We start from the raw sequence: 12,461 nt of genomic DNA, 5'->3' as shown, positions 1-12,461 counted from the left end.
TCCTCTTCTCCAGGCTAAACAACCCCAGCTCCCTCAGTCGTTCCTCATAAGGTTTGTCCTCCAGACCCCTCACCAGCTTTGTAGCCCTTCTCTGGACATGCTCCAACACCTCAATGTCCTTCTTGTAGTGAGGGGCCCAAACGCAGTACTCGAGGTGGGGCCTCACCAGTGCCAAGTACAGGGGGCCATGTAGATTTGCAGCTTAAATTTGGTAAAATAATTCAAGTAACTTGATGTTTACATTGCTATTCCATGCTGTCAAAATCACTAAAACCAGCTCAAGAAATGTTAACTGCTATTTCCATACTTTTTCTGACAAGAAGCAACGTTACTAATAAAGTAACATCAAAACAATTTGCTTTATTGCTAGCAGTTTTATATTACAATTTAGACTAAGTTCTATTTGCATATTAGTCTTTAAAGAGAACCAAAAGAAAAGCCTTATTACATTAAAAACAAACAAACGAAAAAACCAACCCCCTAAAATTACTAATGACAAAGTATACTCACTTTCAAAAATCATGGTATTTTATGACTGACTTCCTGAACATGGTAATTCCAAAACAAAGTATTTTATTTCCACTTGTCATCAAAATACCTATTTGTTTTTGGATAGGAGTAAAGCCTCACAGAGGAAAGAAAGGTTAAAAACTGTGTCAGTGACTTATTTTACAACTAGTGTTCAGATGCTTATTGGGTTTTGGAGGCAATTTACTACAGTGATTGATATAAAAATATAGAATCGTCTTTATTAATGAGGTATGCATTTTTTCAGATCAGGTTTCTTGGTATACAGCCTTCTATTTGGATTTCAGCTGGCCAGCCACCATATCTGTTGTTCTTGTCAGAGTGGTTTATCTGTTAAAAAAAAAATAATAAAAAAAAATCACTATTTGGTTCTTCATTTACAAATTAGATTGTCAAACTTCATACAACAGAAAGGGGTAATGGGATGCAACTGGGAAGCCAAGTAGCACTTTGCATATCATGCTTGACATAATAGGTAAAGATTCCACCAGTTTCTCTCTAACACAGAGTGCTTTATTTATTTCCCAGATGGCTGTCATAACATACACTAAATTGAATACCTTTTTCCTGCAGAAGCTCTGTAATGTGAAGAAGATTGCAACAATATTCTGGGAAAAAAACCAAACCTATGGAAGTTTCACATGCCTTTGGAGTCAGTATCATCAAAGGAACTGACCTCTGCATTCGGTTTCTCATTTCTGTCTGCCTCTCTGTCATACAGATGAGCGCTACTGGGCTTATAGAAAGGGAATACAACAAGGTCACAGATGCAAACAGAAATCTGATATAAAAACGGTATCTTTAGTCCTCCTGAAGCCTGCGGGCAAGCTATTCAGAAAACTTTCATGATGCAACCATTGCTGTATTTGCACAACCTGCTTGAGACAGCCCAATTTTCATATAAAAACAGTCTTTATTTTTAGCAAGTCCTTGGAATTTGTCCTTCCAGAAGAAAATGTAAGTCTCTGTACAGCATGTAAGGTTGGACGTTTCAAAACTGAGACTCTCTAGAATCGCCGGTCGCTTCTGAAATTTGTCTACAGATGATTGAGGGCTGGTGTGGTAGGAGTCAGGACTGTACATCCAAACATTAGAGACACATTAGAGAACTTGCTTTGTACGACTGAGGCTTGCTGAATAGAGACTACAGCTATTATAGCTAACACACAAAATCTGCACCTGAAGGTTATACCTGATATGCAGGCAAATATAAAGTGAAAATAAAATGAACCTGACCTTTTCTTTTTGGATATCGTCTGGGAGTTTGAAGCCTTTGGCAGCTATAAAAGCCCAGCTTGACCTGAACTTCACGTTCTGTATTTCTTTACTTCCCAGCTCTTCTACTAATTTTTTGGCACCATCTTTCAGCCTAGGATAAATTTAGTGAAAAAAAGTGTTAAAAATTCCGGATGTGAAAAATGCTGAAGAAGAACACAGCTGATTCACACCTCACATTAGCAGGTCAGCAGAAACAACAATGAGAAGTTTAAAAAATCCTGAGAGATGTCTTAGTAGCCATTAAACCAGAGTGCAAAATTCTTTTTTTTTCTTCTCCACATTCTTGATGTTAATACACCCTGTTTGTAACAGCACAGCAGAAAGAAAAATGTATCTAAAATACTATTTGATATCTCAACCCTTCTTAAATAAGGACAAGGGCATCAAATGCTTATCATGTTATCATTATGAAATTATCCAGTCTTTCCCTTACCATATCGTGAATTCAAATAAAAGAACTCTAGATATGAAAGCACTTGAATCAGGTGAAGATGCAAGAAGGAATGCAAACTAGATACATTATAATTGGAGGTGTGGATACCTTCTTAATAGAAGGTTGTGACCCAGTGGTAACTGCAGTGCCCTTTATGAGCAAAACCGGTGCTTTTAAACAAATACAACACTATCTATCTATCTTTGTAAGCATCAAAATACAGGATATGGGCAAGCACTGAATGGACATGGAATCAAAACCTTTTAGGCAGGAAAGGAGAGAACAACCCTGACTACAGAATGAAATTTACCATTCCTGTACACCATTATGCAATGGCGATTTTCAAGCTATTCATTGCTCTGTTCCGTAGCCTGTCATGAATAACTTGCTTACCGGGTGCTTCCATCATCATGAGTCACCATCAAAAGGAGGGACCCTTCTGGTGCGTTTTTAATGAAAGTCACCATCTCGTCCGAGTGGTCTGTTGAATCAAACACAATTGATTATTCATTACACACATACCACATTCCACCTACTTTCAACTTGTTTTCATTTTTTGGCCTTGCCTATTCAAAGTGAGACCTAATTAGGCAATTCTTCTGTTTACAGGCAGAGGGCCTAATCCTGAAAAGTGCAGAAAGCTGTTAGCTCTCACTGAAGGCTAGGAAAGCATGGGTTTATCTGCATTTCCCAGTAGTAAACATAGATAATTCTGACTTCTACAAAAGCCTGTTACACCCAAGGTAAGTATATAGATGGTTTTTTATGTTTAGCTCACATAATATTATACACACAAGGAAAGCATGGAATAGCCCAGGAGAAGACATTGCTATTCCGTGAGCTTCCTACTACCACACTAACTGCAGAGCTGAATTACACACCCCACTGTACACCCGCTTTCAGTAAGTGGCAGCCTATATGCAGCACTAAGCTATTTATTGGTTTTGTGATTGCTAAACATACACAAGACACTTGTTTTCCATACAAAAAAAAAAAGTAACATTACAGACATTACAGTCTACATACTGTATATAAAATTGTAGCCCCGTAATTAGTCCCAATGTGATTTCTATTCATGCATATAAGGTCAGTCACAAGCATTCTTAAGTGGTCAGAGAATCAGCTTCCAATGCCTCATAGCATTCTGTTTCTCCTTACTAATAGGTAAGGAAACTGTTATGGTTCAAAGTTTGGAAAATGTGTTAAAAGCTACTCTTAAAGAAGGTCATCTTTCTAGCTAGGTGAAGGGATGTTAAAAGACAGACTACTATATTTCCAATGATGATCTTACAACTAAACCAGAACAAAATATGCCTGGAAAAGGAATTTTGCTAAGTGAAGTATACGGATGCGGTACCTGGTTAAGTGCTATTCCTGCTATTCCTTACCAAACTGAAATAATGGAGAAAAAAAAGAGACAATTTAAAAATGACAATTTGACAATAAAAAAAAAAATCAGCAAGATCATTAAAAAAAAAGACAACTAATTTCTTAACCAACAGGAGAAATTCACCTTTTCAGGCAAAATTTGTCATGAGATCTGACCAGAGCATATTTTATGAAGAAAACAGCTGTTTGTTTCTAGCTAATCCCCTTTGATAATAAAATTATAGTCATTTGAAAGAGCAGGATAATTATATAAGTCCTTTCTTAATGCTGAAATACTAACAAAACCTCTATCACACTCTTTTCCCTACCTCCTTTCCACATGTCAAAAAATTGCGCTGATGTAACTTTTCCTGTTTTATCTGTAATTAAAAAAAAAAGTTGTGTAAATGTAAGCAAAAATTGTTACATTCAATCGGCATACACAGTGTTTTCAGCTAAAGCTAGGCATCTCTAACTTTGCGTATCATTGTGATTCTGAGGTTTCTTTTGTTTAAGTTTTTAAATCGGAAGGAATATGGAATAACATAGATTTAAGATTTGGGCAGGATATTTTCTTTCATGTAATCTCTGAATCATCAAATGTGACTAAATCATTTTTTATTATTTCATATTTTAAAGAAGGAATTCAGTTTACTGTATGCTTCCATGTTTTTATATTTATATATACTACACTAGGTCACAACCATAAATAGGAAAATTAGTTCAGCCTAAAACTATTTGAATGAGCTTAATACTATTCTGCACAGTGTTTCAGATGTGCAAGCTTTCATACCATTTGAATCTCAGTGGACAGAAACTCAACACTCATCATTACCCTATCACAAATTGGGCATGCAAACAATTAGTCATTCCAAAACATTTTGGTCAATATTCATCATTACACAGAATCACAGAATGGTAGGACTTCAGAGATCTTCTAGACCAACTCCCCTGCCAAAGCACATTGACTTAGACAGGAACGCATCCTGCTTAGACGGCTATCTTTGTTTAAACAAACATGTACAATTGGAAATACTTTTCAAATTTCTACATCTATGCCAACTGAATTAATTGATTTTCGTTATCCTAGACCCATACCCCTGCTACGTGAGAGGGTCTTTTCCATTTAGAATGCATCAACTCATTTCTAGTGAGAAGTTCCTGATTAATTTCTGCCTTATCTTTGATCCATATACGATAAAATCATGAAGGCAAATTCTTCTGAACATAGGATTCAAACCATTCTATGATTCTAAATGGCAGGTTTATCATGCTGATGAGAAGAAAAGGTGGCAAAAATCTGTCTGTGGTAAAACAGCATTCTAGAACTGGTCTGCTCATGAGCAGAGATCATAAAAAAATGCAGAAAGCTGTAGGCCGTGGAAATCCACACAATTCTTTCACTTTTCCTCTGTGTTGTTAGCTTGGCCTTAATAGTTCTGTCTTCCTTCTTACAAAAGACCATATTTGTTCAGAGAAGGAAGAGTTATTACGGAATAAAATACAAGTGTGATGCCACAGGAAACTTATTGAGCACAGTCATTAGCTTGACTGATCTAATTAGAGGACATGTAGAAAATATGTCTCTCTACAAATTGCTTCACGATAATGGACAGATTTACCTGCAGATGGAGATTAAAGTGTAGCTAAAACAACTATATGTGTGATGAAGGAAATGGCTGTTTAAAAATGTGTAAAATTTGATATATCACTTCTCTTTCCCCACTAATGTCAGATGCAAAGACAATGCTAGTTCCCTGCTCCTATTTGCTATAACCTTACTTATGCATTCAGGATGAGTATTTGCCCTCTTACTCTACAGATCCATGCTGAAAACTCTTTTTTTTACTGTTTACCTATTACAAACAGTAAAGTTTTTATGATTCCTTATTGGAAAAAAAATGCAGTAGGTAACTGGGAAAAAAAATTTTGGATCAGATTCTTGTCTATGGTAATTTAACCCAATGACTTCAATAAAATCATGCAAGTTTAGACAAGGTCAAGATCTTGCTTAGCAATACTGAGACAAAAAAACTGGAACATAAGTGTTTTGTGATCAAAGTCAACTTGACCATGCATCTGAACTCCCTTTCTTCCCCTCCCCCACGACATTTAGGCATGCATTTCTCTCAGGATCCATTACTGAATACACTGCACTTCATCACCATTCCTATTCATCTAAATTAAAATGGTGCCTCCAGATCGGGAATAAACTGTACCTTCTGCTTTCCAATAGCTCCTACTATAAGCAAAGACATAGAATAACAGTTCAATATTAATCAAGCTTTGAGTTTGTCTTTCTGTCCACTGACCAAGTCTGGAAAAGGTTTGTAACTTGATTGTACCTTGAGGCAGAACTGCAGTTCTCAGTTACCGCTTGCCCCTTACCAGTGGGGCAGTAGATATCTTTTATCAAGGACTGAACTTGAAAGTTGAGTCTTACTGTTGGAGATCATTGATATTTTTGCTATGTTACATGAGAAACAGTTCTTTTATCTAATAAAATACACATATACTGCTTCTATGTACACATCTTATTTTCTTATACTGATTATGAACACGTATCTTTTGTTTATCCAGAAGATTATTTCTCTCAAATCTCTCAGATTTGTTTTTCTTACATTTAGCATGAATCAAGTTTGCAATTTTTTCCTTTCCCTTTCCTTCCATACTAGCTAGTAAAAAACCAAACCAAACCAAACAAACTAAAATAAAATTCCCCCAAGAATCTTTGTAAATTATTGCAGTACAAAAGTATGCCTGTCTCCAACATTTTATCTCTTACTTACAATTCACAATGGCTATGTTTATACCTCTTCCAACATTACCCTTCTCTTCGCTTATAAGCCTAGAATCGAAATAAATACAGTATCAGTAGAATGCATCCATTCAGAAGCTCTGATCCAAAGCTATATTTACCAATGCTAAGTCACTTTCTGATGTCCATGTTTTCTTCAGTTATTTAATTCAAGACTTTGTAGTAAACAAGAGCTATGGCTTAAAAATCTCACACATTATATCAGTCAGTTTCCTTCAATGATGCACTACTCTTTCAAAATGAGTTAGATCAAGAAAGTACTTCATACAAATGCAGCCAGAAAGATACAGTAGAAAAAAAACTAAGATAAAATGTGGTTTTGTGGTCGTATTCTGTGTGGACGATATCTACACAAAAAAAAAAAAAATCATTGCAAGGTTCTGAAGTCACTCTACCTGTCCAGTTTGAGTAGCCATGAAAGAACCTGACTTTCAGAAGGTGTTGACCATTCAACATACTGTAAACTGGCTATTCTGCACCATGAAAATTAAAAATCATATTTGAAACTAACAGCTAAATGCAGCTTATGTAGAGGAACAAAGAAAATAATCTGAGATTAGTATTAAAAAAAAAACAACCACAAAACAACCAAAAACAAAAAAGGAAAAAAAAGAAGAGAGTTACATACTGTCAGATATATTCTGAAGTCTCTCACCAGAATAGGAGCCTGCCGGTAGGAGCTTACTTGCTGCTACTGAACCAAAATGAAACATCCTTCTTCACACTACTAAGCACTTGCTTAGATTTAAAGTTAGACTAGTACTCACAGATCATCCTCAAAACAAATTTTAGCCAGTCTTCCAGTGCCACCACCACTAAGAATCCGATAGGCATAGTTCCCAGGTGAGCAGGGAGACCAGTGATCACACTTCTGCCTTTTTGGGACTGGGGCTACAACAACAAAGATGAGAAAATGTTTTCTTGGAGGATGTATAAACAATTTCCACATGGAAAGAATCACTTAATGTCAACATGCTAAGCTCAAACATAAATTCACAGAAGCCAATCCTGCCAGTTTTCCAGTATCATGGCAACATTATCACGTGTTTGCCTGTTCAAATATCCTTGAATTTCGAAGAGCTACTGGGACCAAGAGCAAGCTTATCTAGGGAAAAATGCCCCATATAGCATGATCTGATTTGAATCTAGTAAATATTTTGTGCTATTTCATATAACAGGAAACAAGGGCTAGAGAGATGAAGGATTCTTACCAATAGGCTGAAGTTAATGATTATCATTCTCATTTTAAGCCTTTTTTTGCGCGATAACATAGTCGTAGAATGAGAAAAATATACACATTAAGTTGCCCAGGCAGATTAGAGGAAAGAACTAATGGGAATTTAATCACAAAGCTTGGTTAGTTATTCAACAGTTTACCATAACTGTAAAATACATGTGACAGAACCAAAGCTGAAGCTTTGTGCTTACATGCCAGCAAACAAATAAGGTTTTCTTCCCTTATTATTCAATTAATTATATTTGCATACTGGCAAATATAGGCTGATATTGCATTTCTTCAAAGATAGTCTCTAAGGAATAGTTCAGACTTGCACTAATTAACATTACACAGCCAACTGCATTCTTACAATAGCACATACCAAACCATCATTTGTTATCTAATAAGTGATTTGTCATTCTGCATATAAATATACAACATTAGATACAATATAAGGAAAAAAAAATAAATACACTACACACCCTTCAACACTGGTTTCTTGACAATGTCTTCAAGATTTGCAATCGGTACTGTTATTGTCTCTTTGGGTATAAGAACAGCAAATAAGCTTCCCAAGTACCAAGCAACCAACGATGTCAACAGGAGCCCTGCTAATTTCACAAGATCTGCCAAAGGAAAAAAGAAAAAAAAAAAAAAAAGAAAGAGACAAAGATGTTTTCACAGCAACACACAAAATTTTGTCTGTATTTTCTCTGGCATTGCTACACAAACTGGTTATTTTGTTTCTGATGTACTGCATTAACCACAGCCTTTGGAGATGCAGCAATTGAGTGTTGCGTTCCCATCTCTGACAACGCCTTTTGTTTCTAAAACTCAATCTTCAAGCAGAAAACTCTCCCCAAGACTCCCCTCAATCCACACCCATAATACTCCAAAGAAACATGACGTTCAACTTAATCCTAGTAGCATTTTGACTCTGAAAATTTAAGTACCAGGTACTGCACATCACTATACAGGTAGTATGCAGTTACTATTGATTTTCTGTGACAGGCACACGCTACAGGAATTGTTTAAAACACTGACCACAGAAGTAACTCCCTCCATCCACCCTCTTGACATGCTGGGTAAAAATCACTGAAGCCAAGCCAAATCATCTCGTTCACACAATGAGCTCTGACTGCATTCAAACATGACAAGAGTGACTGTTTCACCTTCTCTCAGTTATATCACAGTTTCCATGGATTGTATTAGCAGCGGATCTACACACTACGAAAACAACAGGAATCACAATTTTCCTGACAATGAAGAAATATAAATAAATTCCATATTGGCTATCTCCTCTTCCTCATCATCAGAAATGCTAGCATGCATTTCTCATCTAGGAGAAATGCACCACCTAATTTATAATGCTAAACAAGGAAATAACACTCTGTAATTATGAAACCCTGACGTGTTGATGTCCTGAGATACTTCATGATCTCTAAAGAAACATGTCCATCAACACAAGTCTGTTAAAATGAAAAATGACAATTCTTAGTTTCATAGCCCTGAAAATCAAGTACAACAGAACCAATGTCCAAAAATATCCATTACATTCACCTTCTCAACCTGCTAGAAAATATTGTGTATTATCTAGCCTAAATCTTCCTTATAACCATTTACACTCAAGAAGATATTCCTTTCCTTTTTGGAATTATCTTTCATAAATATGAAGATTTCCGCCCTACCTCTTCTCTAGAATAAGGCCAGATTGTTCACTTGTTCTCCTCAAGTCCTGTTTTGCAGGTCTTACCACTCTCCCATGAATTCTGCCCAACTGGTTTGCGCCTTCTACTGTGGAATGGACACAGTAGCCCAACACACACATTCCAGAGACACTACTTCTGGTTCTTCATGCCAGAAGGAAGTTTGACTTTTTTTCGTAAGAGCAGACTTTATTGACTCAGGTTCCATTTATAATCCACCATAAAGACCAGATTTCCTGCAAAGATTTTACCTTTTTAGCTACTCCCTATTTGTGCATGTGGTTATTCCTAGCTATACATATATAGAATTCTATATAGAATACAGTTCTATAGAATACCTATATTCCTATATTCAATATAGAACACTTATATAGGTATTCTACCTAGCTTTAAAAAGAAAAAGCCAACCAAAACACTACAGAAAACAGAGGCTGGTAAAGCTAACACTGAATAGTACTGCTGCCTAAACTCCCCGTTCTTTATAACAGCAAGAGAAGTAGCAAGTGGCCTTCTCTGACCCAGTCATCCTTCATAAATGAAGCACAACTGTACTCCAGCGCTTGAACCTCAGCAAGGACAAATGCAGATCATTACGAACACTGAAGGTTCTTCTGTAAATAATCACAGTTTCTCATTTCCTGCACCAGAAAAAAAGGAATAAAAAAAATAAAAAGAAAAAAAGAGAGGACAGTAAACCCTTTTAAGATACTGATCTCAGCTCTTAAAATCTTCTGTGTCATTGAATTTAGGAGTCATAAATGTGTGCATTTGTGTGACTGTAAGGAAGATACTGTGAGAAACTTACTATATTTTTTGTCAAAGGATTAAGATTGAGAAAGTAATATAATGAGACTTCAGAGATGTAACAAATTTCCCAATTATTACCTCAATCTAAGAGAAATCTGTCTCATTCTACCACTAGTAGTGGTGCAAACTTGCACTAAAATAATACTGAAAATTACTCCAACATTTCCTTCATACAGTGAAGGAAGGACCGCGTTTCAGTTTGAACACTGAAAAAGTTCATGTCCACAAAGAAGGAAGGTGCAGGAACCAAGCAGAATAAAACTTACTCACTTTTTCTCTTTCTAAATATTAAAAAAAAATTCAGATTTTTGCACATTTACTTACTTAAATAGTAAAGGAGCTCCAGTCAAAAGTTTCAATGACAAAACCCAGGAAGAATTAAGTGAAAACTACAACAAGTTTATGTAAAAGTTTCAGTGATTACTTTTTCGAGGGGTGGGGTGTATTGTAAAGATCTATGAGACCTCAGTCAGGTTTTGTTTTGCTTTTCCTGTTGTTGGCTTCCCAGGTTTATCTTTACAATGATTTTCTACAGTTTTTCATCAACGCTATGGAGCAACTCTATTGTAAAATAGGCTTAACAGCGCAGCATTTTACCTAAGTAGAAGTACAGAATGTCTAACTTCTGTTATTATAGTCTGTAGTTTACTTCAACTGCCAGCTTCTTAGAATCCTAGAATTACTTAGGTCGGAAAAGACCCTTAGGATCATTGAGGCCAAATGTGAACCTAACACTGCCAAGCCCACCACTAAACCATGCCCCTAAGCACCGCATCTACATGTCTTTTAAATACCTGCAGGGATGGTAACTCCACCACTTCCCTGGGCAGCTTAAACATTTCTAAAATATGCCTTTTAAAGTTTAAGGAAGACACTTACCAACTCTTGTGCGCAGTTTGTACTTAATCCTCAAGACCATCACAAAATATTGTCACTATCAACCAACTTCTGGTTTTGCTTCCTTGGATTCTAGGACACTGGGGGACCGCGTTGACCCTGCCTGCTGGGTCCACCTGCACCTCTTAGATATACTGAGGTTACATATCCTGCACTTATATACTCTTTTTTTGAGTACGTGCATAGACATGCATAAAGCCCTACACAACTGCAGCTCAGCCATAAGCTCAGACAAGACAGTTAAAAGAGCAGAAGGAGAAGCCGGCGATGAGCAGTCCCACCCCACAGCAGCTCCCAATTTCCTTTCTCCCTCAGGCACCCGCTCGCCCCTTGACAGCGACTAAAGCACTGAACGTAACCACAACATTTTTTATTTTGTGCTTAGCTGACTAAAACTCCCTGCGCTGCCACACCTCGCTCATACACACCCACCCGTAGGCAGCAGGTCCTTCACGGAGGAAGGAAAAAAAATGAATAGATTTAAGACTCGGACTTAAATTATTTCAACATAAAAAGCCGCGTGTCCACCCGTTTTCGGATGCTGGCCAAAGGCCCAGCCGCACGGCCGCGCACCAGCCCCGCCGCCCCGGGCCCGGGCCCGGCCCCGGCTCGCCTCAGGGGACGCCGTCGGGACCGGCCCACCCGCCCCTTCCCCGCGGCTCCCCCGGCCCGGGGGGGCGGCTCCGGGGCACCCATCCGAGGAAGGCGCAAGGCGGCAGCGAAGCGCCGGTGCTGCCCCGCCGGGAGAACCGGGCGGCGGCACCGGCCCCCTCCGCGCCTCCCTTCTCGCTTAGCGGGGCCAAGCCCCGCTGCCGCTGGGGGCTGCTACTCACGTTGCTTCACAAACATTATTCAGGACTGGGGCGGGCTGCCCGCCCCTTCTCCTCCTCCTCCTCCTCCTCCTCCTCCTCCTTCCTCTTCTGGTCCCTCTCCCTGCCTCGGGACGGCCAGGGCCGACCCCCCGCCTCGTCCTTGCAGCCAGCGGGGATGGCGCGGCAAGGGGAGCGGCCACCTGTCAGCTCCGCACCGCCCAGGCGCCGCCGGCGGCAGGGCGCGGCAGGGCACCGCCGGCCGGTTCCCTGAAATAAAAGCCCTCGAAACCAAAAGCAGTTTAGGGAGGAGTGTTGCGTGAAAAGGGGCAAAGCGGTTTTGGAAGAAGATAAACCCCCTTGCGTTCTAACACTCCTCACAGAGGTGGGAGGCGAGGTGTGGCTAGGTTTAAGCCCACCTGGCCCACCCCAGGACTATCAGTCCAGGGCCACCCCAGGACTATCAGTCCAATCGCGTTTAATATGTATTAAACTGTTACGATTTGGATACACTAATAGTGGACTGCACCTTCAGTCTAGTCGTGCTCATGAACTAGCACGGCCACTCTCGAGTCTTTGGTCGCGTTCAGTGAGAAACCAA

At 38.8% G+C, this 12,461-nt stretch overlaps 1 protein-coding gene across 1 annotated transcript; it reads right to left on the bottom strand.

The window, feature by feature from the left end:
* Nucleotides 1-339: 339 nt before the first annotated feature.
* FAM3B (FAM3 metabolism regulating signaling molecule B) lies at nt 340-12,084 on the bottom strand. The gene is made up of 8 exons (XM_074572865.1): nt 11,885-12,084; nt 8,124-8,267; nt 7,193-7,316; nt 6,397-6,455; nt 3,937-3,987; nt 2,633-2,720; nt 1,765-1,897; nt 340-858 (listed from the first exon to the last, which is right to left on the bottom strand). The coding sequence occupies exons 1-8, from the start codon at nt 11,898-11,900 to the stop codon at nt 772-774; spliced, it is 702 nt and encodes a 233-aa protein (XP_074428966.1). The 5' UTR covers nt 11,901-12,084; the 3' UTR covers nt 340-771.
* Nucleotides 12,085-12,461: the final 377 nt, after the last annotated feature.

This window comes from Larus michahellis, chromosome 1 (genome assembly GCF_964199755.1).
Source record: "Larus michahellis chromosome 1, bLarMic1.1, whole genome shotgun sequence".
NCBI classification, from domain to species: domain Eukaryota; kingdom Metazoa; phylum Chordata; class Aves; order Charadriiformes; family Laridae; genus Larus; species Larus michahellis.
Note: the sequence above shows the minus strand (reverse complement) of the source record. Positions and strands in the feature narration are given on the sequence as shown.